The sequence below is a fragment of the Podospora pseudopauciseta genome, chromosome 1 (genome assembly GCF_035222475.1).
Source record: "Podospora pseudopauciseta strain CBS 411.78 chromosome 1, whole genome shotgun sequence".
In the NCBI taxonomy this organism is placed as follows: domain Eukaryota; kingdom Fungi; phylum Ascomycota; class Sordariomycetes; order Sordariales; family Podosporaceae; genus Podospora; species Podospora pseudopauciseta.
In genome coordinates this window covers 8,053,631-8,080,961 of record NC_085892.1, presented here as the reverse complement: position 1 = coordinate 8,080,961, position 27,331 = coordinate 8,053,631, and the positions used below count along the sequence as shown (strand labels likewise).

Genomic DNA, 27,331 nt, shown 5'->3' with positions numbered 1-27,331 from the left:
ACACCATGCTTAACCTGCGTTGCCTTCTTTGCCTTTAGTGGGAAACAATAGAAAGTTCCCCGCCTGCGGACTGGCTCCTGTGAGCTGAGGAAGCAGTGACTAAGAAATGTTGGAGAAGGGGAACCAGACTCAAAGAGGGGCTGGATGCAACGGTGATCTGCCGTGCCACGTTGGAAGCAGTAGGGCTTCAACTGCCGGTGGTATTTCAAGGTCCGAATATGGGACCTAGCCATTTTTTCCTTGAGAGCTGTGGACTGTATTATACTTGGGAATTAACGGATCGTCCACTAAAATCATTGCTTCTTTCATATCGAACAGAAAGTCGATCTGACTCTAGACCACAACACCGGCTTGCTAATAATAAAAACCGCCTGCTTAATACAAACCCAGAAAACCCCCAAGAAAAACAATTAGAAAATAACCTCCTCGCTGCCCTCCCTAACCCGCTCAATCATCCCTTGCAACCCCTCCTCGTTTTCCGCCCCCACAACCACATCCGCAATGCTCGCCCCCTCCTCCCGATCCTCATACCAACTCAACACAAACATCCTTCCCTCCTCAAACTCCCTCCTCCACTTCCTCACAAACTCCTCCCTTCCGCCCTTAACCGTAATGCCAAAACTGCTGGCGCAATCCAGCCCCCTTTGGGTGAAATGCCCCTTCAACAACGGCAAGGCCAGGCTCCCCGACGTCCTAACATTCAAATCCACCACGTGAAACTTTGTTCTCTCCCCACAATGCGTCTCCGTCTCCCCTTCTGTCCCCGTCTCCAAGACATCGATCCCCACCGGCCCGACATACCCATGTTTCGCCACAAATTCCGCAGTCCGCGACATCAGCACTTGGAATCTCTCGTACAGTGCCTCCTGCCTCGAGTAGACGATGGTGCTGCCAACCCAGGCGTTATTCCCATCAGTCATTTGCTCTGATGTCGCCAAGAAAACAGGCTCCCCGTCCTCATTGACGAAAAAGGTCAAGCCGTAGTCCCCGATGGGGTTGGAGACCATATCCGAGATCACCACCGCCGCGGGATCCATGTGATGATTCTCGGGAGTGACTTGGGACAGCAACTTCCTCAGGGGGCCGTCGGGGCTGGAAAAATCAGACAGCAAATCGTCTTTTTGTTCTTGCGTGGTCACCACCCAGGTTCCCGCTCCGCCGAAAACCTGCTGGTTCTTGAGAACAAACGGCACCGGCCGGGAGGAGATGGCAGAGAGCACTTTGGCAGATTCGGTCTTCACCCATTGACCGCTTGGGCCGGAGCAAGATTCGGGGATGAATGTCAAATCGTTGGATCGCTTGTCTGCGCGGCAGGCGTCGCAGCACGATCTGGGAGAGGCTGGGGGGTATCCCTTGACGGAGATGATGTCGCACCTGGGCGTGGGAAGACCGGACCTGGCGAGGCCGGCTTTGGAGTTGAGGATCCAGTGGGTTTCTAGGGAGTGGGTTAGGGGATATGACTCCAGGCCGTCAGCGACGATTTTGTAGGTGATCTTGTCGATGCCGTATTCTTTCATGGGGATCTTGGACGGGCCGGGGCAGAAGACCAGGTTGGGTCTTTGGGAGGGGTCGAGGACGGAGAGGGTGGTGGTGGCTTCTTCACGATCGTGGGCGACTGTGGCGGGGGACTGGTTCATGTTGAACATGATCACTGGGGATGGACCTGCGATGAAGGCGTCTCTTTGGGGGATGAGGCTGAGATACTTCATAGCTAGGGACTTCCTGAGGTCGTGGTTCTTTCGTGTGAGCTCTTTCCGAGGGACGGTGTTGAAAGGGCTGTCTTGATAGAGGTACTTTGTGTTGCGTGGAAAATCTGGGTTGAGGTCAACGCCGCTGTTGACACCACAAAACACCATTCCCAAACGGGTGCTTGCGTTTTGTGGGCTCGCTCGTCTGAAGAGCTCGGTGAGTGTGGTATCGAGCTTGATTATTGGAAGGTCAATGCCTGTCAGGCTTGGTTTATCAACGGATCCCATGGTGTGAAGTGGTTGGCTTGCTGTAGCACAGTACCGTAGGTAGGTGTTGGTGAAGTTCAATCTGAGCTGTGATCCCCTGGCAGCGGTTGGTGTGGGATTTAGGTTGATATTATGTCTGCCGCAACATATCGTGGAGGATGCATATGACGTGGATCGAAGGCCGCGAGCAGCTCCTCCCCGATTTAGCAAACAAAGTAACGTCATTGATGGCGGCTGGCATTGAGACAAAAGATGGCGTCCAGTAGGTCCGAATAAGCTATATCAAATAGCGTCCGATCTTTCTGCACTGATTAGCGGTCCGCTCTCAGGGGCGTTTGAGTTGTCCGTTCCAGAACCAAAAAGCAGGGACTGTTCGTGCAGGCGGGCGGTCCCGAGAGGCCGGCCCCCAAGTGAGAGTGAGCCGATGACATCATCGTTTAAGACATTGGGTGTTTTCTTCACCGACAAAAGGCGTTTGTTTGCCTGTGATTGATCTGCTTTTGAATCAAAAGAGCCGAGAATCCTATTGTAATGACATCGATGTCTTGGTGAAGTTCCCCGCGTGTGGTTTTACTCCATTGGTGGTATGGTTACTGTGACGAGCAGCCATTAGCTGCTCGGAATTCTGTCAAGATATCCACACAACAATGCACTTCTGTATTTCGCTTTGTGTTTGAGTGAAGCTCTCATGCTTACACGTAGTGGACCGTCTGCTTCGTTGCCGTCGGCATTATCCGATCTGGCCCTGTTTCACTGACCACCTCACGAATTAACTTCTCCAAATATCTGCAAGAGTAGATTACGACCACGTTCTCGAAGCGTCTCAAGTGCATAATCATGTAAGGTCTTGAGGAGCGTTTTACCCCTGAGTTTGTATCTAACAACTCCCGATGTGCCTATCAGGCATTTTAATCTAGGCTAAACAACCCCCCATTTCCAAAGCTTTCTAGTCGGGACCAGCCGGTCGAATAGATGAAGCGCAACAATATACAAGGTCAACAGAAAGCATTGGCATTGGTGCGGGGAACCTGTAGATCATCCAGATGGTTGATTCACCCGCACAAGCAAATCTTGATAGGGGAGTTGTTGTGGATTATATATCGGCCATGCACGTCCCTAAGACCTGTTTTCAGGATCCAGTCCTTTTGGCGAAGACTCTAAAACCGATTACAACATGAAGCTTCTCATACTACTCGCTACTGCCACGCTGGCGATCGCCTCCCCAGCCCTATACGGCCGCCAACACAACGTGACTGGCCCTTGTCCGGTTACTGCGACCAATGTCGAGACCTGCAGAGATATGATTGATGCTTCGGCTTGCTGGAACGGAATCATTGGGGCCAATGGAGATGGCAGCAGCCAAAATGCGGAAAGACTGTGGTCTTGTGTGCCAGGAGGCAAGAAGAACGTAGGCTATACCCTCTCTCACCAGGAGTGAGACAATTGCTAACAGCAGGACGGGCTAGATGTGTGAATGCTACGGCTGTGACTGGGGATTGGACAGATATGTTACCCGGTACAAGCTTTGCGATGAGCCCTGAGGGAATGTCGGACATAAGAAGTAGAATGAAGAGGAGAATGCGCCTGTCGAAGGCCTAGGAGCAGACCAAGATCCAAAATTGGGTTGACCAAATATGTTATATGCCTATATACGTTGTTAAATACACGCTATGCAGTATGCAAGATAATCCAGTTGATGTATGACCACCTCCCAACACCTTTTCCGTTGCCACCATGACTTTGCTCAGGGTATCCGCCTTGAAGATCTCTATGTAGACGGAAATGCACTCATCAAATCGTATGACTCCAGTCTTGTCCATGACAAGAAAGGAAGCCATTTCAAAAAAAAGTATCAGACCTGATCCCCTTCAAAAGAGGCCAGGCACCTTCTCGTACAGGCCATCGTACAGCTTCCCAACCCACCCCAATGTCTCGCCCCCCCTGGCTACTATCCCAAGACCACCAGCAGCCCACATCACGCACCCAATAGCAGCAACTCCATTGATAACCAGCAACCTTCTCCTTCTCTTCTTCTTGGTTTGCTTGTCAACCGCCGCATTCCCAGTGTGCCTCTCAAGCTGCCAACCGGCACCCTGCGCCGCCCCAACCCACTTCGCCCACCCCCAGACCATGTGCCCAACACCGAGACCGATCAACGACACAAACGAGGTCCAGGAGATAACAGGATGCTTCGCAAACCCATGCGCTACGAATGCCAACCCGATGTTGGCACTGTCACCTTCTACTAGAAGTGGCAAGCCCCGATTCATGAATGCGTGCGCCGCGAAGATGGCGGTGAAGCCGTATCCTGACGCGGCAATGTAGCTGAAGGTGGGCCATCCACTCCTTAGAGTGGGGGTCTGTTTTGTTGGCACACTGCCCTTTCTGTGATGATGGTCGTCGCCATAGTACCGCTTGAGATTTTGCGACCTTCGAATAAGGCGGGTGGCTATCCCCGCACCGATGTGGACTACGACTGGTAAAGCGACGAGCAACGGTTCGGAGAGTGGTGTTTGGTAGATCTCGCGCGCTAGGAGGAGGTACGACTCGGAGGCGGGCACGGAACGGGCGAGGACGGGGATGACCGAGGTTGTAGCCAGATGTAGGGTCGTGAACAGTGAAAATGTGTACGACGAGTAGCGCTGGATTCGTGTTACTGAAGGCTGTTTGTTAGCGCAGAGTCAGGAAAGCGTTAACGGCGGAGGAGCTTGCAGTAGAAGATTGGCCCATGACCGGCGCCGCTTAACCCGACGCTGGAAGTAGTTGTCGGGTTGGACCGGAGCGAGTGTGTCGAGTCCGAGAGTGATTCTTCTGGCTGCTCAGGTAGTGGTGGGAGGTCTTTGTCGGTGTATGGGACGGAGGCAGGAGAGTCCATTGGTGTTGGATCCAGTTCGAGCAGGGAGAGCGAAGTAGAAGCGTTGGACACAAGAGTGTCCTGAGAAGCTCTTGATCGTAACGTATGGTACTCCATGGTGGATGAAGGGGGAGACAAACACGGCGTGACCCGGCCTGTCTCAAAGAAAGCGCAGTGCAAAATCCTCGGTGATGGCTTCTGTGTTTTTTTTCCAGCCTTGGAATTGTTGAGCCCCGAAACGATGCGTTGGTTGAGCCGTTGTTGGCATCTGAACTTGGCGGACCCTGGGGGACAATGCCCACTAAACCCGACTCTAACCCCACACTGTTCAGGGCCCCCAGGCTTGGCATACCTCATTTGAGCACAAGCACCCTTGTGATTACTTTGTCCTTTTTCCTACTCGTTGCAAGTTTAGATGTCCGATCAAGGCTAAATTCTTTGACAACCACGCGGCGCTCATCTCCTCCCGTCACTCACCGCGTCCGATATTCGATACCTACGACTGCCCCCGATGCCTCCCCGAAACCAGACTCTTCCTCCGGCCCAAACTTCGTCGGCGCGAGAAGCCCGACAGGCTTTCTATTGTCAGCTCTGCCAGAAGGGCTACAGCCGCAACAATGACTACGAAGCCCACCTCAGTTCTTACGACCACACCCACAAGCAACGTTTGAAGGATATGAAAGCAATGGTCAAGGACCCCAACGCCATTGCCCGCGCCCGACGACAAGAACAAAAGGCCGAGGGCGTCATCAGCATCAAGCTTAGCGAGGCAGCGGCATCGACGGGTGGAGGGGGGTTCAAAAAGGGCGGCTTCAAAAAGACAGGTTTCAAGTCAGCATTTGTGCCAGGAGCTGGAGCCAGCGGACCACCAGCAGACACGAAAACAGCCACTGCTCCTAAATCCGAGGTGACAGGATCCAGTAGTGTGCTAGCGCCGAAAAGCGAACTCGTAGAGAGCGACACAGAGGACGAGGGATATGAAGTTTACGATCCACGGAAGCCCACTGATTGAGCCCTCTCTTTTAACATCATATGGGAATCATACAGCCAACATCGCATCGTGGTGCCGTTTGGGTAGTCTTGGAAGAAGTTGTTACAGCCTTACGATCTCATGCTACCCTGTCTGGCCGGACTAGAAACCTTGGAATCCCGACAGATCTTCCTCCATCAGGCCAAAAATATGCGTGTTCCCGGAGAACCAGTTCGCCAGCTGAGCAGACTGGTCCATATCATAGCCGAATCCTGCCGGTCCTCCGATCCCATACGTGTGGTCCTGTTGGGAATGCTGCGGCATGAAACCTAACTGGTTCAAGTACATCTCGACGTTGTCTCCAACCATACTCATGTTATGATCTTGCTGCCCCTGCTTTCTGGTTTGGAGCCACAGACTGGCAATGTTTACCAGCACCTGCGATATCCGATACAGCTTGGTAACTCCTGAGGAAACGGGCGCCACAGGTTGTAAGCCCTCGGTGAATCTCACCAGTATAGCAAAGTCTTCTTCGTTTGCCGTTTCGATGGTGTGGCAGAAGAGCACGACGAGAGGGATGAAAGGGATATAGAGAATATTCCTGCATGCCGTATTAAGCACATGGTCATGGAAGATGGGGCGAACACATACCACTGAATATACCCTGCCTTCATGAATAGGCTCTCACCACACAATGCCATGCAACCCTCGTGACTAGAAAATGCTTCCCGTGCTGCATGGATGCACTCTGGGTTGAAGGTACTTGGCGACCCCGGTAGAGTTGGGATTGCACGGTAGATCAGAGTCAAAACTGACCATTGAACCAGAGCATCACCGACGACTGCTATATCGAATGAGAAGCGTGCCTGGGCATTATAGCCCCCGGACATCTTCATTTTCTCGACGACATGCTCAATCAGCGGAGCTGACCGTGCTACCACATCCTGGAGTGCTTGAGCCAGCTGGCGCGCGTTTTCGGCACGCTTCTCAGCGGTTCGGGCCAGAGCCTCAGGGCTGTAGAGCTCTCTGTACGTCCTTCCCATAACTTCGCTCCAGCTGATCCACCTATCGATACATTAGCCGAATACACGGTGCACAATGAGACCGCCAACAGTCAACATACTGAGCTTGACCAATCTTCCAGAGTGGATCTACGTTCTTGACCTTGGGACCGATCTCTCTAGGGATTGTTATGTCCCAATCCTGGATTGCGGTCGGCCGTCCAGCTCGCAGTGACAGGGCGCTATCGAAGATGTATGTTGTCCAAAATAACATCGCTTTATGCTCAGACTCCGTGGTGCTCGGACTACGGGCTCGGTGATAGCCCAGAGTCTGGCAAATATTCGCCGCTATAGTGATGAAATCTCGGGCGAGCGAGTATTTCGACTCCTCGATGGCGTACATCGTCTGCTCTATGGATCAGCCCCGCATCGTGAACAGGATAGGACACTGCTGATACATACAGCCATTATTAGAAGCTCGACACTCTCTCTGCGCTGCGGTAACAAAAGAGGGAGATTTGTAAGCGCGGTTTCGATGTTATCCCGGCAAAGAAACGAAGCCTCGAACAGTTGAACTTGACGATCCCCTTCTGACGCAGCCCCTCTCTCTTGCAGGGTGAAGTACAAGCCCAAATTCACGATCCCCCATTGCATTAAACTGTACTCTTCAGTCGCAAAATAGACCCTGCGAACGTTGTCGGGAAAGTCCTCGATGCCGGTGAATGTGGCAATTGCTGGAAAGCCCATAGGAGGGTGTTCTGTGCTGGAGTCAGTACTTACAAGACCTTCAGGAGAGGGATAACATATTGACAGACGTTTGATCTCGCGCAGGACACTGAGAACTATATCAGCAGACGGCATAGGCAGTTCAGCCCAGCCGCCTTTTGGGAGAGGTTTCGCAGTGGTGAACCGCGCATCATGGCGGGCATTCTCGATGTTTTGGAGTTTGACAAGCTCCTGCAGGGACAAGAATGCCGCCCGCATCTCTGGATCGAGGAATGGAAATGTGGTGTTTTCGATGAACTGAGTCGCAAATGCGGTATGCTCCTTCATCAAAGCGGTAGCCTCGAAGTCATCGCTCTCATTGTCTTTGTCAGCACCAAACAAAGCATCTGTACTATTCTCACGAGGGGCCGATGACGAGGCTGCTGCTGCTGACTCGAGTGTAGGAGAGATACTCGAGGATGCTGTTGGTGGGCCTCGGTTGTTGAGGGAGACGGTCAAGTTGTGCAGCATCTTCTCGATGGCTCCCAGGCGGGAGTCGAGACTATCGATCTTTCTCTCACTGCAAACAACCAAATGGGTGGGTGTTAGTCTTCCCAGAACGGGATACCGACAGACATGGGCAACAATGAAGACGGGCATTTCCTCACTATTGATGGGTGATGAGAACTCTCTGCCTGGGTTCGCGAGGCTTCTGGCCGAGGCCGGTCGAGCTACAACTCCGACTGGCAGTTCTACAGTTTGAACATACAGGCAACTCTTTATCACAACGAATCTACCCGGCACTTCGACTTAACACTTCTGTCGAACATTGATGGTGGAAGTGAATATACACACCTTCCGCTGCCGACACTGGTCACACTGTCCCCAACATATTTGTCAGTGTTAACTTCGATATCACCAAAAGTCTGACACGGCGAAATTATCGACCGTTCTTCTACCATGATGTAGTGAGGGACGTGCTACCTACGGCTCTCTTTGCCGAGTGATCATTATTATCGGCCAGCTCGGGCAGTTCCTCCATATTCGCGGACAGTCCAGCAATCCGCTGCTTAACACACACGCTGCTGGCGTGCGTTAAGCGGGGGTCTAAGACGATTGCCTCTGATAAGGGGACTTTCACCAGGCGAATGCAGTGATAAGAAACAGATCTCGGGGCCCAGGACAATTCGTCGGGTGGGTGCTTCGCCTGGACAACGGTTGATGTTGCACTGTTCGACAGAGAAAGCGGCCGTGGGATGTGCAGTGAGGGGATCACCCAAGACCCGCGGAACCGGAACGCGAGCCCGAGTAGGGGCTGCCGCCGAGGATCGAGAAGCTTGGGCCATCAGCCGGTTCCTATACAGTACAGCGCTTCGTTCGAACCATGAGCTCTGCTCAGGATTGAGCATTCCCATCCTTGGCCATGTGTGTCAAACAATACTATCGAGGCAACATGCCCTCTTTCTTCCAAGCATGTCAGGCCCTTGATCAACTATCTATCGGAAGCAGACGAAGGTGATTGGTCAATATTTTCCTGTCAAGGCAACCTCGATTGCGGCAAGCACAGTTGACGACCACTGACAGGGCCGGATTCTGAGCCACAAGCAACAAAAAATGTGTCCCATCAAGTCACACAGCAGTGCGCCTGCGGCAGTGAGCGCTTTTGCTGTCTCGTCTATGATTGATCGAGAGCTGGATTGACCCCGCAGCACCTTTGCAGCCCTCGGCGCGTAATTCACGTTCGGGCTTCAATAACGTCTCATTTTATAATTTTTGACCCTCGGGAGCCGGAGATCGGACGCGCAACATCATGTCGCCGGATTCTGACTACATATACACACCTATCGACCTCGAAACCGATGCAATTCGTCTCATACGTCTTCTCAGAGGCCGCGTGGACGAACCGGTTCGATGTGAACTGTTTGAGACCTTTCTCCACCAGGTTGAGGGTGTCCCTTACGAGTCTCTCTCCTATGCGTGGGGTGATGCGCCGATATCAAAGGAAATTGAACTATGCGGGAAGAAGGCTGCGGTGACAGAAAATCTCTACTTGGCCTTGTGTTGTCTGAGGCAGCCAGACCAGGATCGAATCCTATGGGTTGACGCCCTGTGTATCGACCAAAGGAGCCATCGAGAAAAGAACCACCAGGTGAAGCAAATGAGGCTGGTTTATTCCAACGCCCAGAATGTGCACATATGGCTTGGGCCAGGTACGGACGACATCGATCTTCTCATGGGTTTGATGAGCCAGTTGGACAAGCGAGCAACTAAAAGGAAGAACTATCGAAGGAATTCGCCAGATGCTTGGGTTAAGGAGTGGTCAATATTCGTGAAGAGAGACGGAACGGGCGAGACCAGCATCAAAACATGCCGGGTCAATGCCTTGAAAGATATGTTAAGCCGGCCATGGTTCAAGAGGGTATGGATTCTCCAAGAGGTTTTCAGCGCCAGGAGCGCTGTTATCAGCTGTGGTTTCAACACCATTCCGACACGGGTGTTTGTTCTCATGCCCAAGCTAATGGGGTTAGAAGTTGACGCGCACACCCAAGCTGTCTTGGATATCATGCCCGGATACCTGCGGCAAAGGTCATGGTGGAAAGACGCACCGGATCTGTGTTCACTCCTGGGGCGGTTCGGTGCAAGCAAGGCCACCGATCCACGCGATAATATCTATGCGCTGATCGGGATAGCGTCGGATGCAAGTGCTGATGGGATACTGCAGCCAGACTACAACATGTCCCTGCACCGAGTGGTTGAAAACACGATTTTGTATCTGAAATATCGACAAATACCGAGCATCCCAGGCCCTGAGCCGTCTACGAAGCGGGACTTGAAGCATCTACTAAATCAACTGGACCAGATCCCCAGTCAGGCCTTTCAATGGGCAATCAGACAAGGAAACCAAGCAGCGGCGGCAGCAGTCGTCGCCAGGCCAAGCTTCCACGTCAACGCCTGGCACACCTCTCGAGGACCACCGTTGGTCTTCCTAGCCGACAAACCAGGCTACGAGTCCCTCTTCTCTTGCCTCCTCGCCCTTCCTCACTGCAACACCAACGTGAAGGATTGCCACGGTGACACGGCGCTCAACATCATCGCCCTCCAGGGCCACCTCGAAATGGCCAAGCTCCTCCTCAACTGCAACGACGTCAACGTCAACCACAAAGGCCGCGGAGGGCAAACCCCCCTCGGCTCCGCCCTCATGTACGGACACCATCTCATCGTCGACATGCTCCTCGCCCGGCCCGACATCGACATCAACCTCCCCTCTGGCATCAACGGCATCCCCTTTACCCCTCTGTACATAGCCTGCAAAGACAACAAATCCACCTATGTGAACAAGCTCCTCGACCGGGGCGCCGAACTGGAGACTCCCTGCAACGAAAACGCTTCTACCGCCCTGTGGGTAGCCTGCAACCAGGGACACCAACCCATCGCCAAAACCCTCGTCTCCCGCGGCGCCAAAATCGACGCAAAGGACGCGTCAGGACGGACACCGCTCTGGATGGCGGCCGTTGCCAATCACCCCTACTGCGTGAGGATGCTTCTCGATGAAAAGGCCGACTACGGGCCCGGGGCATCAAGCGAGAATAGAACCGTGCTATGGAAGGCAGCATCGATGGGGAACGGCAACGCCGTCAAGGCGCTGACGATGTATTTCCAGCAAAAGGGGGTTGTGCACGAGGTCTTGCAGCAGGAGAGGGACTCCGAGAACCAGACTAGTGCGCTCTGGATCGCGGCGAGGAACGGGCACACGAGCGTGGCGCAGCAGCTGATTGGGTTTGGGATGGATATCAATTCTTCGGGACACTATGGGCAGACGGCGCTGTGGATTGCTGCCAGGCATGGACACGCAGAGACGGTGCTGATGCTGCTCAGGGAGGGGGCGGATAGGGAGGTGTTGGATGTGTATAATGGGTTGACGGCGAGGGAGGCAGCGGAGGAGTTTTGGCAGGAGAGGGTGGTGGATGTGTTTCGGACGGAGGAAGGGTGGGAGAAGGCGAGGGTGGTGAGCAAGCTGGCTTTTTGAGAAGGCTGTCGAGGGTTGAGCAGGTACTATATACGGGGATCATCTTCTGGCCCGGGGAGGCAGGATGGAATGTGGCTGTATTGCTGTGGATTATTGGCATTAATATCCACAAACACCGTGTATCAGCAATGTCTGAATGTCTGTCGACTATCAGTTGGAACCCCTTGGCCGTTATTGAAGGCCTATCAAGCACATTTGAATGCCTATCAACTATATTTCTAGGCCTATCGACTGTCCTTGCGCGCCTATCCACAATCCTTTAACGCCTCATGACCATCTTTGAAGGCCTCGTGGGTATGTTTTCCTGTCTAGTGACTATCTCTGGAGCCTTGTGCAGACGCAATGGCCTCACACTCTCGAGTCAACATTTGCATGTCGAAGTTGTCGACGAAACATATCAGGTCTTGGGGTCCGATCGTTGTGAATTGCAGCTCTCTTTTCATCTTCTGCACGTCGTTAGCATATATTACCTGGTTGAGTTTGAGGTGGGCAGCTCCATCAGACGGCGAGAACGTGGGGTCGCCTTCTTGATCTCTACCCATAGGCACACGATGATTGATAGCGGTTAGCTGTTGTTTGCCTGTGCTGTATCCGCCGACGAGAAAGTCATCACCACGAGTGGCATCCTTGGATAGCAGAGGCCCGTTGCTGCATTTTACGTTCGACGGAAACCTGTTGCAGGACCGAGGTTGTTTTAGGACCTTATTCGGGAAATCCTCCTCATGACTTGTTATACTCTATGGCTGTTGGTGATGATTCTTTCTGCTTAAGCGGTCTTATCGTGTAATCTAAGGTGAGGTTCCTAGTGACTGAAGCTAAGACAAACATGAATGGATTGGTGAAGAAGCGACGGAGCCAGGAGCCTGAGCGAGAGAAAGAAAGTGGGCTTGGTTGCAAGAAATCAGAGCCACACGGTAGACTCCACAGTATCACCAGAGCGGCACCTTGCGAAGGAAATGCAATTTCTTTTCCACCATGCTCACTCAGTGGCTCAGAGGAAAGGAGCCAACAAACATGCCCTGGCCGCCGGCAGGTGGTGGAAAGGAGCCACAGCCATCCTGATCCACCTATCTTACCAGCAGGAGCAGCACCTTCACCCCACAGCAGGGTAAAGCTCGATGTTTCAACGGTTATTAGTCGGCCGTAAAGTTCATGTACTTTGACGATAATAGCAAGCCTGGAGTTTCTGAAGCATAGTTAATCAGGTTGAGAGTGAGAAGCCAAGGCCCAGCCAAACCTTGCCCGATTACTTCGATGGTTGATTCAAATCACCGAGAGGTATACCAGGGCTTGATGAGACAAAACATACGCTTGACTTCAGGGACATGAAGCTTTAAAACAAAGAATGAGATGAACCCCAAAATAAAGGGGGGGGGGGGGAATGAAGAAGTTTAGCTGCAACTTGTTTTGATCAAGTGACCTCCGGGTTATGAGCCGGCGCGCTTCTGCTGCGCCATGCAGCTTCTCAACTGTGGATATTGTAATGAGTCACATCTTGACATTATATTGACCCAGTCTGTAGCACTTTTGCTTTGTTAAGAGGACTGCTACTTAGCATTGTGCAAACAATAGGCACAAGGTATTATGAATTATGAGTCGCTTTGACACAAGCTAGTTCTAGTCAACGCTCCTCATAGATGTGAGAAATCTTCCCAGGGAAGAGATTGATGCTGGTAGTTTCAAATGTGTTCATGTGTAGCCTCGACAAACTCAAAGCCGTGGATCTCTCGTTCGTAATTCCTTTGTTGATTTTTTCTGATGTGCCAGTTCCGCGTCCACTCAATATCGTCTATCGACCGGGCGGCCGCCAAGTTGCATTCATTCTCATGACTGGGCTTCCGGGCTTTCAACTTGCTCAATCCCTCAATGCGTCATCCAACAGGGACGCGAGGCAGATTATCGGGCAACATGAAAATTACATGTCACAAATTTGCGGGATCCCGACTACCGCCAACGAGACCATGGCCATATGCAACACCCTCGGGGGTTCCATTGCTGACATGCAACTTCGTGGTGGGAAACCGTGGGGGCCGTTTCGTGACGAAGCAGACTTCAGCAAGCTCATGAGGTGCTCTGACGACCCAGGTCAACAAGGTCATGAAATTGTGTTCACGCACGCAGATCTGAACCCGAGAAACATTCTGATGGATCAGTTCAAACGGCCTGACGGGACCAGAGGGTGGATGGTCACTGGGATAGTTAATTGGGAAATGGCAGGATTCAATCCGTGAATATTGGGAGTATACAAAGGCCATGTTTGAAGGGCGAAGCTGGCCGAAGAGATACAACGATTGGATTCATGGTCTGTGGGCAAGGTTTGGAGATTATAGCAAGGAGATGGATGTGGAGTTGAGAGCTTGGGCATCTGGAGACGCAGTTTGATAGACGGGCGTGTTGCTCATGTCAAGATCGAAACTTCCGACTCACTAGATTGAATGATTTTCGCAGGATTTTACCAGATGCCACGGCTCACCAAGCCTTCACACACAAATAAGTCAGACCGTAGCAGTCCTATGACGTAAAGAGCTCTCGGGATTTGAATGACGAGCCGTGCTGTACTCCAGGCCATATAATCCCACCATTCCCATGTATTTTCTTAGATTGCCTGAGATCCTTCAGCGAGGTCTTAGAAGGCCACCCGCTTCTGCCAAGGGCTGTGTTTGACCATCATCAGGAATTCGGACAAGTCATGCCAGTCGGGAAAGTGGTGAGAGATTAGGAGCCCATGGAAGATTCATTGGTGTGGCAGTAAGTTCCGGCGTAAGGCCGATGCAGGCTGACCCCCAAAACGAATCGCAGCATGATGAAAACCCGGTCACAATGGTTGCTATAAAGACAATTCAGATCTTGAAATGCCCCTGCTTGAGACCCATGTCGGTGCGGGCTTTGCCTATCACAGAGAATGAAAACCGTCCGAGGGGTTGTTCCTGATTTTTGATGTGCGACTCTCTCACCAGTTAGATACCATGCACCGACTTGGTTGGCATCGTAGCCGCTCTACAGCAGATTCACCACCCTCAATAAACAACCCAACCAAAATAACCGGAACGGATCATCCAGTCCACTTCTGTCTGTTGTGTCCGCACCAATTGCGGAAAGCCGGGTGCTGCGGGCCCAGCGCTGCCGTGAGAAGGCCCGGGTAAATACTCTGTTGATATTGATCCCGCAGCACCTCTCCAATATGCGCTCACAAACCTCATTTGTCGCTGCTCGTCCGCGTGCCCGTTTGGTCCATATTAAACCTCAATCATGCCGTGGAACACTATACCCCAGATTTCTCGAGCGGATAGAGTGTATTCCACCACACACCAACCACACCAGTCTGGGGCCCTCGGCTGGGGTGCAGACATGTTGCCTTCGGCAAATGCAGCCACTCGACCAAAGAGTGATCACGGTAGTATACTCCTGATCGAGCCTCCTGTCCTGGTTTGGACAGGGTGAGATTTGACAAGTCAAGGAATCGAGGGCCGGTAAGTGAGCTCGGTTGGAACGCCCCCGTATGCATGCATAGCTTTGACAGCCCAACGGTCGAGTATGACGAGTGGGCGCGAGTGAGAACCTGGCAAGCCACCCCCTACATCTGGGGTAGAGTGGAAGCAGCCAAACAGTGAGAAGTATATATCACCGAAAAAAAAGCGGTTGTCCTCCCCTCCCCCTCTCTCTGCCCGTTGCTTCGTCAGTGGCTTGCTTCCATTCTTGCACCTTGACTCCATCCGGGTTCCAGTTCAAAATGAAGTCGACATTCTTTGCTGCCTTGACGGCTCTGGCCGCCAAAGAGGTTGCTGCCCATGCCACCTTCCAGCAACTCTGGGTTGACGGTACCGATTATATAAGTCTTCTCTCCTGGTGTTGACCTGGACCTGTGACTGACCTTTTCAGCACGGCTCCTCCTGCGCTCGTCTCCCCCCTTCCAACTCGCCCGTCACCAACGTCGGAGGCCGTGACTTTGTGTGCAATGCCGGTACTCGTGGCGTCGCTGGCAAGTGCCCTGTTCGCGCCGGCGGCACCGTGACTGTCGAGATGCACCAGGTATGTTTCTACCTCATGGTTTCCTTCCGCACCGTCACTGAAACTCTACCCACAGCAAACTGGTGACCGGTCCTGCTCTCAAGAAGCCATCGGCGGCGCCCACTACGGCCCCGTCCAGGTCTACCTCTCCAAGGTCCCAGACGCCTCCACCGCCGACGGCACCTCCACCGGCTGGTTCAAGATCCTTTCCAACTCGTGGTCCAAAAAGGCTGGCGGCCGCGTTGGTGACGATGACAACTGGGGCAGCAAGGACCTCAATGCCTGCTGCGGCAAGATGGACGTCAAGATCCCCGCTGACATCCCCTCGGGCGACTACCTCCTCCGTGCCGAATCGCTAGCTCTCCACGCTGCTGGTCCAAGCGGTGGCGGTCAGTTTTACATGACCTGCTACCAGATCACCGTCTCCGGTGGTGGCAACGCTAGCCCCGCGACGGTGAGGCTCCCCGGTGCCTATGGTGCCAGTGAAGGGCAGGTGAACATCCACGCTGCGCTTACTTCTTACACCGCCCCTGGACCGGCGGTTTATTCTGGTGGTGAGACTAGAACTCCTGGTGGGGCTTGCACTGGGTGTGCGTCAACCTGCAAGGTTGGCTCTTCTCCTTCCGCGATTGCTCCAGGAGGAGGTGGTTCTTCTCCTGCTACTGGCGGTGGTAGTAATGCTGGCGGCGGCAACTCCGGTTGCAGTGTTGCCATGTATGGGCAGTGTGGCGGTAACGGGTATACTGGATGCACGAACTGCGCTGTAAGTTGTTATGAGTGAACCCCTTTTCCAAAGTGGCATCAGTGCTGACCCTGCAACAGAGCGGATCTTGCAAGGCTGTTTCGCCTCCTTACTACTCGCAGTGCGCTTAAAATACTGGTGGCTTGATTGGGAGGTCCGGAGGGTAGATTGAGGATAGTTGAATCAAGGTGGTGGGCACGGGTGGCGTGGTGGTGAGTGCGAGATTTGTATGCATAGCATTCGTATATATGAGTAACTATCTGGGTATGACCATTGTCAGCTACGTCAAAATCATCTTTAACTCCGGGTAAACCTTTCAAACGTACATGAGATACCCGCTGCCGTGTTGCGTAGTAGGGCTAAAGTATACACGCATTGATCTAACTCTACCCCTCAAGCCCATAGAAACATCCAATCCAACGTCGTTTGAGCGCTAATATTCGGTGTAAGAGCTGGAAGCCGGTGAGCACATCAACCCAAGATAGATACTTAGCAATGTGTTCATCAAAAAAAATGTCTGTTGGCCAGCCTTCTAGCATTGGTATATACAACCTGGCACCCGCAGTCCAGCACCCTCCCCGCACATGCAATCGTTCTTTTCATTCCTTTTCCTTTTACTGGCTAGGGTTCCCACCCTCCCGCGCAAGACGCTCAGCCTCCAGCTCCCTCTCGGCTTGTCTGTAATACTTGGCGGTGTCAACACCGTGCTGGCTGTGGTTGACAAAGTTGAACCAGGGGAGCACAGCCATAAAGAGAGCGGAATATCTAGACTGGCGGGCGGCAACACCCTGCATGGCGGGAGTAAGCTGACTTTCGCCGTAGATAGGCTCGCCGCGCTTGACCTTGTCGACCATCTCGCGCATGTCCATCTGGACTTCCCGGGCGTTTTCGCTCATACCGTAGAAGCGCACTATCAGAGCCGTCAGTTCCTGTCTCTAGTACCGCCTGCACCCGCCCACACTATCCGAATTCTTCTAAACCCAGCCCGAAGCCCGACTGTTGCCTCGATATGCTGTGATGGAGCGATGACGTACGAATAGACCGCTGGTAAAAGTAGATGAAACCACCACACAACCCCATGGCACCGCCCAACCGCATGGTCTGGGCGACACCACCCTTTCCGACATATGAGGGAGCAAATCTCTCCATGGCGTAGAGAAGACTGGGGCCGGCGGCGGCAGCGACGATGCCGTGGACGTAATCGGACGGCCGGGCGTACCGAATTACACGCTTGAAGTGCCTGGATTGTTACCAATCGATGTTAATTCCTGTCCATCTCCGTGCTCAAGAACTTCGACATCTAGTGAGGGGGGGACCATACGGATCATTATCGATGAGCTGTGTGCAAACCCCAGTTAGCTTGGTCCCCTTCAATTGGGTTTCTCGGCACCGCAAAACTCACTGGGTACTCAGTCTTGATCTGCTTGCTGATGGTATACGTGTTTCCGGGAGTGGTCGACATTTTGACTGACTGGGCCTGGCCGGCGGTTTCCGTCGTCGTCGTCGTCGAGCAGGGCGGGCGCAGGCAAGCGAATTGAGGTCGTCTGGATTGGCTCGTTCCTTGAAGCTTGCTGGACCCAAGCCGTTGAAGCTCCAGCAGTGGATTGATGCCTGAGGCAAATATCATGTCAACAAGTCTTGGCGGGAATTCAATGTGGCTTGTGCGCTGCGGGGCAAGCCACAACCACTTACACTGCTTGACGCGCGACGCGCCAACCATCTCACAGTCGCGTCTCTTTTAAATGGTGTTGTCTACCCCCAAACCCAACAACACCAGTTGAAGCAGCAAAAGTTGCAATAGTCGACCACGAAGTATCTCACAATGCCCGCCGCAGCAGGTCCCAGCAAAGTCACCAATGGCAACAAAAAGGATAGCGGTGCTTTTGTCGATAGTTTTCTAGAAGGATGGAGCGACTTTGACGAGGAAGACCCATTCGGTTCCCCGAAAGGCGACAAATCCAAGAAGACCGATGACAAGAAGACCGACGCCAGTAGTAAAAAGAGAAAAGGGACCGATGTTCTCGGGTTAGAAACAGAAGTCGACAGGAAGAAAGCTCGTGTTCCCAGAGTCAAGCTTGACGATGCCCGGTATACACTTCGCCTAGCCCCCGCCTGATCTGGCATGTATGCTAATATCATGACTAGACTACTATCAGACAAAGGCATCCCATGGCTCCGAAAAAACGCCCAATCCAGACTAAAGCTCAAAGGCAAAGGCCACGAATTTTCCGACGCTGCCCGAATGTTATCGTTCTACCAGGAATGGCTTGACGAACTCTTTCCCAAAGCCAGCTTCCTTGACGCATTGGCAATGGTGGAAAAGGCTGGACACAAGACATCGTTGCGGAACGCCAGGATGAAATGGATTGACGAGTTGAAGCCCAGAGGCGAGGGAGAGGAGGGTCCGAACGACGTAGACCCGTTTCCGATTTACGAACATGATAAGACACCAAAAGATACAGGAAGGATTGCGCCTGTATTCGATAAGGCCAAGGAACGACCGAAGACACCCGATGGGGATGATTTGTTTGGAGGCGATGACATCTACAATGCCACGCCAAGAGCTGCGACCAAGGGGGCTAGGGGTGAAGACGTTCCGGACGATGATGATTTGGATGCGCTGATGGCAGAGGCAGAGGCTAACTCTGGGCAGCCACCAAGAAGCATATTTGGGAACGGGACAAGTAACAGCACGGCAGCGGCACCACCAAAACCACAGGCGAATAACATACCAGAGGATGACGATCTGGACGCTCTGATGGCCGAGGCAGAAGCGGAAACATTGTCCACTAGACCGAACCAGTCAACCAAGAGCATACTTGGCGGTGGCAATTCCAAACCATCTGCCCCGCAAAGGAAAGAAGTGGATGACTTTGATGATGACGATTTGGATGCGCTTATGGCCGAGGTTGAGGCCCAGCCACCTACGAAGGCACCGAGCGCACCCAAGTCTACGGAGCCTACGAATGTTAATGATGAGGAGGACGATCTTGACGCTCTGATGGCAGAAGCAGAGGCAGAGGGAGCGTCTTATAAGGCTGTTCCTGAAACCCCGAAGGAGGCTGCGGCCAAAAAAGACATCAGCTTTGACGATGATGAGGCGGCAATGGCAGAGATGGATGGGTTGTGGTAAAAGGCCAGTGGTACTCCGTATGCGGCAAGAGCCAAATGTTCATTTATTTTAGAGACACTAGTTTAAACAACTGTGTCACCATTCAAACAATAACCTTGAAGACGAAGACGGCGCTATGTTTCTGGGCCCCCTTTAAAGATATGATGCAACCCTAACCCCTGCGTGCCTGTCGAGCTGTCGTCACAAAGGTGCATCCTTGTCAGGCTACCCCACAAATGATTTTGGCGGGGCAAGTCGATGAAGCTGCGACCTTGCTGTCTTCCAGGCTGGCGTCGTCCATGTTTGGGCACAACATCACACCTTGAACTCGGTCGAAAATATCACTTGATTTTTGCAAGCAGTGGACGAGACCATCACACTACCATTACCGCCGAAATGGCGACCGATCTCCAAGATGCCATACAACGGCTTCACCTGGACGACAATTCCACATTCGATGCAATTGACGACATCCTTGACCACAAGGTAGTTAAGCCGCCCAAGAAGCAAGACCCTGATGAGCTGCGCGCCGAACTCGAGCGGAAATTCCTGTCGCCATCGACCACATTCTCGGACGAGTGGCTCGACAAGCTTCAGCAACGATGGGACACCCCGATTGACTACTCCCTGCTCTTCAGCATTGCGCCCAGCCAGACCCGCACCGTCACCCGCTTCGTGCGTCATGGGCTTGAGGGTCGGGTCACAGGCTACAGAAATGTCACTGTTCCGGCCTCGCATGCCACGGCGAAGAACAGCACGTCCATGACTAGGAAACCCGCCAGCAGATCTGAATTTGTCCGGGGTGGCGCCGGGTTCTTCCCTTTCGCTCCTGGTGGTTTGGAGGGTATCGAGTCAACAGCTGCGTTGGAGGATCAGCTGCGGGCTTCGGCTGCCATTGAGGAAGCTGACAGCAGGAAGAAACTAGAACGTGTTATCAAGCTTGGATCCGGTGGTCTGCTTGAGGTTGCTCCGGGTGTCTCCAGGGGTATCGACTTTACGAAAAGGAGAAAGGTTGCGGATGAAGAGGCGGAAAAACAGGCGAAGGAAGTCGAACAGGTCTTGGATCAGGAGCCCGAGGCAGCTCCTGACCAAGAGGATGAGGACGCAGACAAAGCCCCAACGAATGGTGCTTCTGACGAGAGCGAGGAAGAGGAGGACCTCGAGGATATCGACTCCATTCTTCCAGTGGAGTTCCCAGCTTTGGAACCCCATGGCAAACTTGCAGCATCCAGCGCTAGAAAGGCAGGCCGCGAATGGGCGCACATGGTGGATATTAACAGACCAATGCCCAACTTCCGGGAGCTGGTGCCAGATCCAGCCAGAGAATGGCCATTCGAACTTGACAACTTCCAAAAGGAAGCCGTCTATCATCTTGAAAATGGCGACTCGGTGTTCGTCGCAGCCCATACTTCTGCAGGTAAGACAGTGGTGGCTGAATACGCCATTGCTCTTGCGGCAAAACACATGACGAAGGCTATTTACACATCCCCGATCAAGGCGCTCAGCAACCAAAAGTTCCGCGACTTCAGACAGACGTTCGACGAGGTTGGTATCCTGACTGGTGATGTTCAGATCAACCCGGAGGCCAGCTGTCTCATCATGACTACGGAGATTCTGCGCAGTATGCTTTACCGTGGAGCCGATATCATCCGCGATGTCGAGTTCGTCATCTTCGACGAGGTCCACTATGTAAACGACTTTGAGCGTGGTGTTGTCTGGGAAGAGGTCATCATTATGCTACCAGAGCATGTGTCCTTGATTCTTCTTTCTGCTACCGTCCCCAACACTCATGAGTTCGCCTCGTGGGTAGGACGCACAAAGCAGAAGGATATTTACGTCATTTCTACGCCGAAGAGACCTGTGCCGTTAGAGCACTATCTCTGGGCCAACAAAAACATTTACAAGATCGTCGACTCTGAGAAGAGGTTCGTCGAGAAGGGGTGGAAGGATGCGAATGCGGCTATGCAGGGCAAGGACAAGCCACCAAAGGCCATTGAGGCCGCACCAGCTCGGGGTGGTGGCAACCAGAGAGGTGGTGGCCGTGGAGGCCAGCAAAGAGGGGGCAATCAGCAACGTGGCGGCGGTCGGGGTGGCGGACAACAGCAGCGTGGGAGAGGTGGACCACCACGCGCGAGCCACAATCCCGGACATATGGGCCGGACAGGCCGACCAGGAGGGTTTACATCTGCTGCTCAGGACAAGAACTTGTGGGTTCACCTTGTCCAGTTCCTCAAGAAGCAGACTCTTCTTCCGGCCTGTATCTTCGTCTTTTCCAAGAAGAGATGTGAGGAGAATGCAGATGCTCTGAGCAACCAGGACTTCTGCACCGCTCAAGAAAAGAGTGCGATTCATATGACGATTGAGAAGTCGATTGCTCGTTTGAAGCCCGAGGACAGAACTCTACCCCAGATTGTGCGCCTTCGGGAGCTGCTCTCGCGAGGTATCGCAGTCCATCATGGTGGTTTGCTCCCTATCGTCAAGGAGTTGGTGGAAATTCTTTTCGCCCAGACTCTGGTCAAGGTTCTTTTCGCGACTGAGACCTTCGCCATGGGCCTGAACTTGCCCACGAGAACAGTTGTCTTCTCGGGATACCGCAAGCATGACGGCCATTCTTTCCGCAATCTCCTTCCTGGTGAATACACACAGATGGCTGGTCGGGCCGGTAGACGCGGTCTCGATACTGTCGGTTCCGTCATCATTGTGCCTCCTGGTGGCGATGAAGCCCCCCCTGTCACTGATCTCCGGCAAATGATTCTCGGAGAGCCTAGCAAGCTCCGGTCTCAATTCCGCCTGACCTACAATATGATCTTGAACCTACTACGCGTCGAAGCTCTGAAGATCGAGGAAATGATTAAGCGTAGTTTCTCAGAACACGCCACTCAACAGCTCTTACCCGAGCACGAGAAGGCGGTCAAACTATCCGAGGCAGATTTGGCAAAGGTCAAGAGGGATTCTTGTCAGATTTGTGACGTTCATATGGACGACTGTCACCAGGCGGGTGAGGACTTCAAACAGTTGACAGAGGAGCTGTATCGCGCGTTGCTGAACATTCCGATTGGCCGGAAGATGTTTACGCCTGGTCGTCTCATCGTCTGGATGAAGGAAGGTGTCCGTACTCCTGGTTTGTTGCTCGCTGAAGGCGCCAGCACCAAAAGCAGCGCGACGGTTCCAATGTTGCATGTTCTCGAAATTAGGACGAATCGAGAAATTCGCAATGACACGGACTTGCTGCCCTTTGTGCCCAATCTACGCAAGTACTACACGTCACTCCCCCAGGCCAAGAAGCATATCGGGACCAAGACATTGCATGTCCCCCTGAGTGACTTGGTATGCTTGACAAAGTATGTCACTAAGGGCATCCTGCCAGACATCTTTGGCAGCGGCGAAGGCTACCAAAAAGCCAAGGACAAGCTTCAAACCATCTGCCGCACCTGGGCCTCTGATCACTGGGATGAGATGGATCTGGGTCGCATCAAGAGCCTGGCTATTCACGACATCATTAACAAGCGCCATGAGGCGGAGGTCAAGCTCACAAAATCCGCCGCTCCGCTTTGCACGTTCTTCTTGAAGCACTATGCCATGTGCCACGATCAGTGGCTCATCAAGACCAACATCGACCAACTCCGCCAGGCCCTCTCCAACCAAAACCTGCAGCTCCTCCCCGACTACGAGCAGCGTATCCAGGTTCTCAAGGACCTTCGCTTCATTGACGAAGAAACCCGGATCCAGCTCAAGGGCAAGGTAGCCTGTGAGATTCACTCTGGCGACGAGCTTGTCCTTACCGAGCTCATTCTCGAGAACGTCCTCGCCGACTACGAGCCCGCCGAAATCGCCGCTCTGCTCTCGGCGTTTGTCTTCCAGGAGAAGACAGAGTCCATCCCAAAGCTGACGCACAACCTAGAGAAGGGCATGAAGACTATTGTCGAGCTCTCCGAAAAGGTCAATGCGGTGCAGACTCTCCACCAGGTTATCCAGACATCAGAGGAGTCCAACGACTTTGTCAGCAAGCCTAGGTTTGGGTTGATGGAGGTGGTGTATGAGTGGGCTAAGGGTGTCAGCTTCAAGAATATCACGAATCTGACGGATGTGTTGGAGGGAACGATTGTGCGGACGATTTCCCGGTTGGATGAGACGTGCAGGGAGGTGAAGAATGCGGCTAGGATTATCGGTGATCCCGAGTTGTATCAGAAGATGACGGTGGCGCAGGAGTTGATCAGGAGGGATATTACTGCTGTGGCTAGTCTTTACATGTAAACGCGGCTAACTGTTAGCGATTTGCATGATGTTATGGGTTATTTGGTGGCCAGTTGGGAGTTATGGGGTCATATGGCAGGCGCTGATTTGGCAAGATGAAGGTTAGCTCTGGAGGAGAATATGGCTCGTTTACTTCAACGAAGGAATGCTTCAAAGTTGAGCGACATATAAGCATGAGAGCTTCTCTGGTGGGAATCATGAGTTTGAGCGTTGGTGGCGGCATGAAATACAAGCTCTTGCAATGTCTTGATATATCTTGGCCACATGTGACCCAAATTGACTGTGACGTGTGATCTATTCCAACACTTTCCCCCCACCACAAGGATCATAACCCATGGTAAAGTCCTCTTGGGACTTCCAAAGCGTCATGCCTGGCAGTATCAAACCCGAAAAACGCCAAAACGCCAAAACGAAAAATAGAAATTCTTCCTCCTTAACCCAGGAAACCAAATATACCTCATTTCGTAATCTCGTGTTCGTCGTTCCCTTCCCATCCAGTACCCTTCCCAAAAATCTATGCCCGCAAAGCCCTCAACCTCTGTTGCAGCGCATCCTCCTCCTCCGCCGTCGGCTCCACGGCCTGCGCCGGCTCCTTCACCGGATCAACCTTGCTCGCACTCGCCTTTGCCAGCTCCTGGTTCAACTCCAACCCCGCATCATCCGCCAACTTGCCCAACAGCTCATGCACAGCATCATCGCTGACCTGCACCGAAGTGTTCTGCGTCATGGCGTCCTGATAAATCCCATTGGACATGGCGTACTCTTCGTTCTGGCTGCGGAACTGCTCGAGGGTCAGGAGCGTCTTTTCGGGGTTGGCCTGGCGCTGGGCGCGCTGCATCGTGCGGGAGGACTGGGCCATCATGTGCGTCATGCGGTTCATTGCGTTGTTGGCCTGGATCTGGGCGAGGGAGAGCTCGGCCATGTCGGCGGCTTGGTCCATTTGGGCGGCGATGGCTTGTTTGGCAAGGAGCATGCGGGCTTTTTGGGCGGCTTGGGCGGTTTCGCCTTTTTTGAGGAGCTAGATTTCGAGATGGGAGGTTAGAAGGGGGAGGGGGGGCAGATAATGGCCAAGCGGGGGAAGAAGGGGAGAGATACGTTTTGGATTTGCTTCTTTAGCTCGTTGTCTTGTTTGGCCGCCTTTTGGGCTTCGCGGCGGGCTTGCTTGGCGTTGAACTGAGAGGGGAGGGAATGTTAGCAGAGGAGCATGATGATGGTTGCCACTGCTGTCGGCGACAAGGGAACCGTGGGGTGCCTACTCGCGCCTGAAACTCGGTTTGCATATCCCGAGCGAGTTGTCGATTTGCCATGGTGGCGGCTGTGATTCTAGAATGTTGTTTGAACAAAAGGGTTTGGCCCGAAAGGAAGGACGTCGTCGAGGGGGACGGTGAGGTTTGCGCGAGCGTTTCGAGGTGGTGATGTCGTTGTCGTTGCAAGGCAGTGGATTGATTGATGTTGGCGAGGCGCAAGGTTGTTAGGTAACGTCAGCTGCCTTGCGTCCCAGCTGCCGGCCGCAGTTGGCTCGGCTGGCAGAGTGCGGGGCTCAGGCCGTGAAAATGGTGGGGTTCTCAGGGGGGTCAAATCCAACGCCACAAAGCATGACGCAGTTGGGTGACAGGGGCCTCTTCACCGCTCACCCTATTCAGTGGCACGTTGTGGCTTGTGCTGTCTTGTTTTTTTTTTCGGCCTCAAGGGAAAGGGGCAATCCGTGAATAATGGATACCGAGGACCCGAGCCACTGTCTACACGGACGGAAGGTGCACAAAAACACGCTCGGCAATGGAAGGCGGATACGGGATTGAGCCTGCCCCCTCGGGCGAACGAACAGTGAACCGTAGAAAGGTGAAAGTGGGTCTACGTCAAGCCAAAACTTTGGTCCCACTGCGAGGAGCACATGGATGCTGCTAGTTTTGACTTTTCAGGCATCGAAAGACAATTTTCTTCCAGTCCTCGTCCTCGGATCTGAACCAGTGAGACATTTGATTACCACGAAAAGACACTCTTAGACGGCATCTCTCCCCAAAACACCATCCACATGAGTAACTACAACATGTCGGCGATGCGGAAACACAACGTCACGACATTTCCGCGTCCCCCCGTGGTGGACCGAGTCCAGAGACACATCCAGATCAAGTGGCATGGCCAACTTATAGCCGATTGCCCGCCCGGTGAGGCTTACTGGTGTCTGGAGACCCATCACGCGCCCAGTAGGTTGCCCCCCTTCTAGTCGACAAGTTTCGCCAGGTCGAGTCCGGAGATGGAGTCAGTTGGTCCACCGTCTTCCCGCCATTTCCCTCCGGCGACAGGGCCACGCCGTTGAGCTCCATCCAGATCGGGGTCTCAATCCACTCTTCGAGTTCCCATCTGGCGGTGATATGCAGGGACCCGACGCTCGATTTTCAATGGCAGACTCATCATGGCCAATCGCTAACCTTGACCTTTTTGCCGCATGTAGCTTACTTCATCCCACCCTCCCGCGTCAGACTTCCTCTCTCGACGACTCCTCGTACCTCCTTTGACGAGTTCAGAGGTCCCATAACCTACTACGCCATGATGAGCCCCATCAACGCGGCTGACACGGTGAGCAACCGCATCTGGTCGTTCAACGAGCCTCCAAAAGATTTTGAGGCCATCAAGGGCTATCTGGCCTTCTTTGCGGGTCCTTGGGAGTGCTATGTCGACGGCGAACGCGCCCAGTCTCCCCCGCAAGACTTCTACGGCGGGTGGGTCACGAGCGATATTGAAGGCATCAACAAGGCTCCTCATCCTTGGGGCGTTCCCCCCCCCTGGGGCCACGAGCAGTTCTAGAGGAGCAATCAATCGAACGAGTTCCAGAAATCGGTGTGTCTGTTTTGAGGGGGTTTTATGCTCAACTCTGAAGACATAATGGCGTCTGAGCGGTCAGCATGTTTAGTGTCAGGCGTTTGGGGTCAGCAAAAATAAAAAAGGGGGAGGGAGCATTGGGGGCATTAGGGATCTGGCGATTGGGTGGCAAGCATTGATAGACGGGGGACTTGAACATAGAGCAGCCAGTATTATATTGTACATAAACAGGCCATTTCCAAATTTGTGCGTCTGGATGGGTGATCAAGAGAAAGAGATCTTGCATGTACATACAGGACGTGATGTTGGGAACGTGAAGAGATCGGGGGACGGTGGTATGGCTCAGACGTCGCGACATCCAGCACATAATATACCTCTCCTCGGAGGACCGAGGGTCCGGGGGCCATCATGACATTGTATGCTTTGGCGCCGTCACCAACAAGCGTGCCGTCCACTCTTCATGTGCGGACCAACGCTCTACCCATGCGAGTTCCTGCCGCTTGACATGACTTTACCCCAGACTTCTGGGGGGCATCCACATGGTTGACATTGGTGTGACAGGCAGTCCCAGCGCCATGACAGAAAACGGGGGAATGAGAACAAGGAAGGAACGGATCGATAGGTGGACAAGATGCGGAAGATCACTACCGATGAGTGGCACCTGGAGAATCTGGGGAACCTGGGGGGATCCAACCCGATCCAGCTCCATCCCTCCATGCGAGGCTCGTTTGGTTTTTACCCCAGGTTCCATAATAAAGAGTTTGCTCCACAGGATGGAGTGCTGCGGGTGGGAAAAAGAGGGACGATCACGGATGGATTCGTTCGATTGGAGTTAAGGCCTGTGGAGTTGTGGGTTTTGTGGTTTGCTTGCCCGTCGTCCCGT

The 27,331-nt window shown here is 53.2% G+C and overlaps 13 protein-coding genes across 13 annotated transcripts; 8 read left to right on the top strand and 5 right to left on the bottom strand.

Annotated features, from left to right (window-relative positions):
* Positions 1 to 410: 410 nt before the first annotated feature.
* QC763_122100 (uncharacterized protein) lies at positions 411 to 2,180 on the bottom strand (the record flags this gene model as incomplete). Its single annotated transcript, XM_062908775.1, has 1 exon — positions 411 to 2,180. One exon carries the CDS (start codon positions 2,178 to 2,180, stop codon positions 411 to 413), a length of 1,770 nt encoding a protein of 589 aa, XP_062771922.1.
* An 887-nt stretch (positions 2,181 to 3,067) lies between these two features.
* Positions 3,068 to 3,632, top strand: QC763_0025960 (uncharacterized protein). The gene is made up of 2 exons (XM_062905456.1): positions 3,068 to 3,363; positions 3,422 to 3,632. Exons 1-2 carry the CDS (start codon positions 3,130 to 3,132, stop codon positions 3,494 to 3,496), a joined length of 309 nt encoding a protein of 102 aa, XP_062771921.1. The 5' UTR covers positions 3,068 to 3,129; the 3' UTR covers positions 3,497 to 3,632.
* Positions 3,633 to 3,823: 191 nt separating this feature from the next.
* On the bottom strand, positions 3,824 to 5,166 carry QC763_122090 (uncharacterized protein; the record flags this gene model as incomplete). The annotated part of the gene is made up of 2 exons (XM_062908774.1): positions 3,824 to 4,611; positions 4,668 to 5,166. The coding sequence occupies 2 exons, from the start codon at positions 5,164 to 5,166 to the stop codon at positions 3,824 to 3,826; spliced, it is 1,287 nt and encodes a 428-aa protein (XP_062771920.1).
* Positions 5,167 to 5,320: 154 nt separating this feature from the next.
* Positions 5,321 to 5,821, top strand: QC763_122080 (uncharacterized protein; the record flags this gene model as incomplete). Its single annotated transcript, XM_062908773.1, has 1 exon — positions 5,321 to 5,821. The coding sequence occupies one exon, from the start codon at positions 5,321 to 5,323 to the stop codon at positions 5,819 to 5,821; it is 501 nt and encodes a 166-aa protein (XP_062771919.1).
* Positions 5,822 to 5,876: 55 nt separating this feature from the next.
* On the bottom strand, positions 5,877 to 9,057 carry QC763_0025920 (uncharacterized protein). Its single transcript, XM_062905454.1, has 8 exons — positions 8,474 to 9,057; positions 8,341 to 8,364; positions 8,154 to 8,278; positions 7,596 to 8,065; positions 7,243 to 7,538; positions 6,903 to 7,186; positions 6,431 to 6,844; positions 5,877 to 6,380 (listed from the first exon to the last, which is right to left on the bottom strand). The coding sequence occupies exons 1-8, from the start codon at positions 8,525 to 8,527 to the stop codon at positions 5,942 to 5,944; spliced, it is 2,106 nt and encodes a 701-aa protein (XP_062771917.1). The 5' UTR covers positions 8,528 to 9,057; the 3' UTR covers positions 5,877 to 5,941.
* On the top strand, positions 6,972 to 7,920 carry QC763_0025930 (uncharacterized protein; the record flags this gene model as incomplete). The annotated part of the gene is made up of 2 exons (XM_062905455.1): positions 6,972 to 7,033; positions 7,635 to 7,920. 2 exons carry the CDS (start codon positions 6,972 to 6,974, stop codon positions 7,918 to 7,920), a joined length of 348 nt encoding a protein of 115 aa, XP_062771918.1.
* Positions 9,058 to 9,295: 238 nt separating the features above from the next.
* On the top strand, positions 9,296 to 11,512 carry QC763_122060 (uncharacterized protein; the record flags this gene model as incomplete). Its single annotated transcript, XM_062908772.1, has 1 exon — positions 9,296 to 11,512. The coding sequence occupies one exon, from the start codon at positions 9,296 to 9,298 to the stop codon at positions 11,510 to 11,512; it is 2,217 nt and encodes a 738-aa protein (XP_062771916.1).
* A 2,879-nt stretch (positions 11,513 to 14,391) lies between these two features.
* On the bottom strand, positions 14,392 to 18,058 carry QC763_122030 (uncharacterized protein). The gene is made up of 5 exons (XM_062908771.1): positions 17,665 to 18,058; positions 17,584 to 17,600; positions 17,297 to 17,502; positions 16,589 to 17,172; positions 14,392 to 16,518 (listed from the first exon to the last, which is right to left on the bottom strand). Exons 1-4 carry the CDS (start codon positions 17,980 to 17,982, stop codon positions 16,877 to 16,879), a joined length of 837 nt encoding a protein of 278 aa, XP_062771914.1. The 5' UTR covers positions 17,983 to 18,058; the 3' UTR covers positions 14,392 to 16,518; positions 16,589 to 16,876.
* On the top strand, positions 14,698 to 16,301 carry QC763_0025900 (uncharacterized protein; the record flags this gene model as incomplete). Its single annotated transcript, XM_062905453.1, has 3 exons — positions 14,698 to 15,341; positions 15,395 to 15,541; positions 15,597 to 16,301. The coding sequence occupies exons 1-3, from the start codon at positions 15,243 to 15,245 to the stop codon at positions 16,299 to 16,301; spliced, it is 951 nt and encodes a 316-aa protein (XP_062771915.1). The 5' UTR covers positions 14,698 to 15,242.
* CSM3 (chromosome segregation in meiosis-related protein) lies at positions 17,649 to 19,395 on the top strand (the record flags this gene model as incomplete). Its single annotated transcript, XM_062908770.1, has 2 exons — positions 17,649 to 18,350; positions 18,408 to 19,395. Exons 1-2 carry the CDS (start codon positions 18,085 to 18,087, stop codon positions 19,393 to 19,395), a joined length of 1,254 nt encoding a protein of 417 aa, XP_062771913.1. The 5' UTR covers positions 17,649 to 18,084.
* A 237-nt stretch (positions 19,396 to 19,632) lies between these two features.
* Positions 19,633 to 23,628, top strand: SKI2 (Antiviral helicase ski2; the record flags this gene model as incomplete). Its single annotated transcript, XM_062908769.1, has 1 exon — positions 19,633 to 23,628. One exon carries the CDS (start codon positions 19,633 to 19,635, stop codon positions 23,626 to 23,628), a length of 3,996 nt encoding a protein of 1,331 aa, XP_062771912.1.
* A 243-nt stretch (positions 23,629 to 23,871) lies between these two features.
* Positions 23,872 to 25,181, bottom strand: DID2 (Vacuolar-sorting protein SNF7). The gene is made up of 3 exons (XM_062908768.1): positions 24,885 to 25,181; positions 24,724 to 24,801; positions 23,872 to 24,646 (listed from the first exon to the last, which is right to left on the bottom strand). Exons 1-3 carry the CDS (start codon positions 24,933 to 24,935, stop codon positions 24,143 to 24,145), a joined length of 633 nt encoding a protein of 210 aa, XP_062771911.1. The 5' UTR covers positions 24,936 to 25,181; the 3' UTR covers positions 23,872 to 24,142.
* Positions 25,182 to 25,227: 46 nt separating this feature from the next.
* QC763_121990 (uncharacterized protein) lies at positions 25,228 to 26,866 on the top strand. Its single transcript, XM_062908767.1, has 2 exons — positions 25,228 to 25,832; positions 26,081 to 26,866. Exons 1-2 carry the CDS (start codon positions 25,661 to 25,663, stop codon positions 26,431 to 26,433), a joined length of 525 nt encoding a protein of 174 aa, XP_062771910.1. The 5' UTR covers positions 25,228 to 25,660; the 3' UTR covers positions 26,434 to 26,866.
* The last annotated feature ends 465 nt before the right edge of the window (positions 26,867 to 27,331 follow it).

Bases quoted from the DNA above. Each gene is read 5' to 3' on its own strand.
- QC763_0025960 (XM_062905456.1), top strand. From the start codon at position 3,130: ATGAAGCTTCTCATACTACTCGCTACTGCCACGCTGGCGATCGCCTCC. The intron at 3,364-3,421 runs GTAGGCTATACC...AGGACGGGCTAG, and splicing joins TGCCAGGAGGCAAGAAGAAC to ATGTGTGAATGCTACGGCTG.
- QC763_0025920 (XM_062905454.1), bottom strand. From the start codon at position 8,527: ATGGAGGAACTGCCCGAGCTGGCCGATAATAATGATCACTCGGCAAAG. The intron at 7,187-7,242 runs GTATGTATCAGC...TCCATAGAGCAG, and splicing joins TCGAGCTTCTAATAATGGCT to ACGATGTACGCCATCGAGGA. The intron at 6,381-6,430 runs GTATGTGTTCGC...TACGGCATGCAG, and splicing joins AAGGCAGGGTATATTCAGTG to GAATATTCTCTATATCCCTT.
- QC763_122030 (XM_062908771.1), bottom strand. From the start codon at position 17,982: ATGGTTGGCGCGTCGCGCGTCAAGCAGTGTAAGTGGTTGTGGCTTGCC. The intron at 17,173-17,296 runs GTACGTCATCGC...CGGCTCTGATAG, and splicing joins CTTTTACCAGCGGTCTATTC to TGCGCTTCTACGGTATGAGC.
- DID2 (XM_062908768.1), bottom strand. From the start codon at position 24,935: ATGGCAAATCGACAACTCGCTCGGGATATGCAAACCGAGTTTCAGGCG. The intron at 24,802-24,884 runs GTAGGCACCCCA...CTCCCCTCTCAG, and splicing joins AAACCGAGTTTCAGGCGCGA to TTCAACGCCAAGCAAGCCCG. The intron at 24,647-24,723 runs GTATCTCTCCCC...CTCGAAATCTAG, and splicing joins TAAAGAAGCAAATCCAAAAC to CTCCTCAAAAAAGGCGAAAC.
- QC763_121990 (XM_062908767.1), top strand. From the start codon at position 25,661: ATGAGTAACTACAACATGTCGGCGATGCGGAAACACAACGTCACGACA. The intron at 25,833-26,080 runs GTAGGTTGCCCC...TGCCGCATGTAG, and splicing joins GGAGACCCATCACGCGCCCA to CTTACTTCATCCCACCCTCC.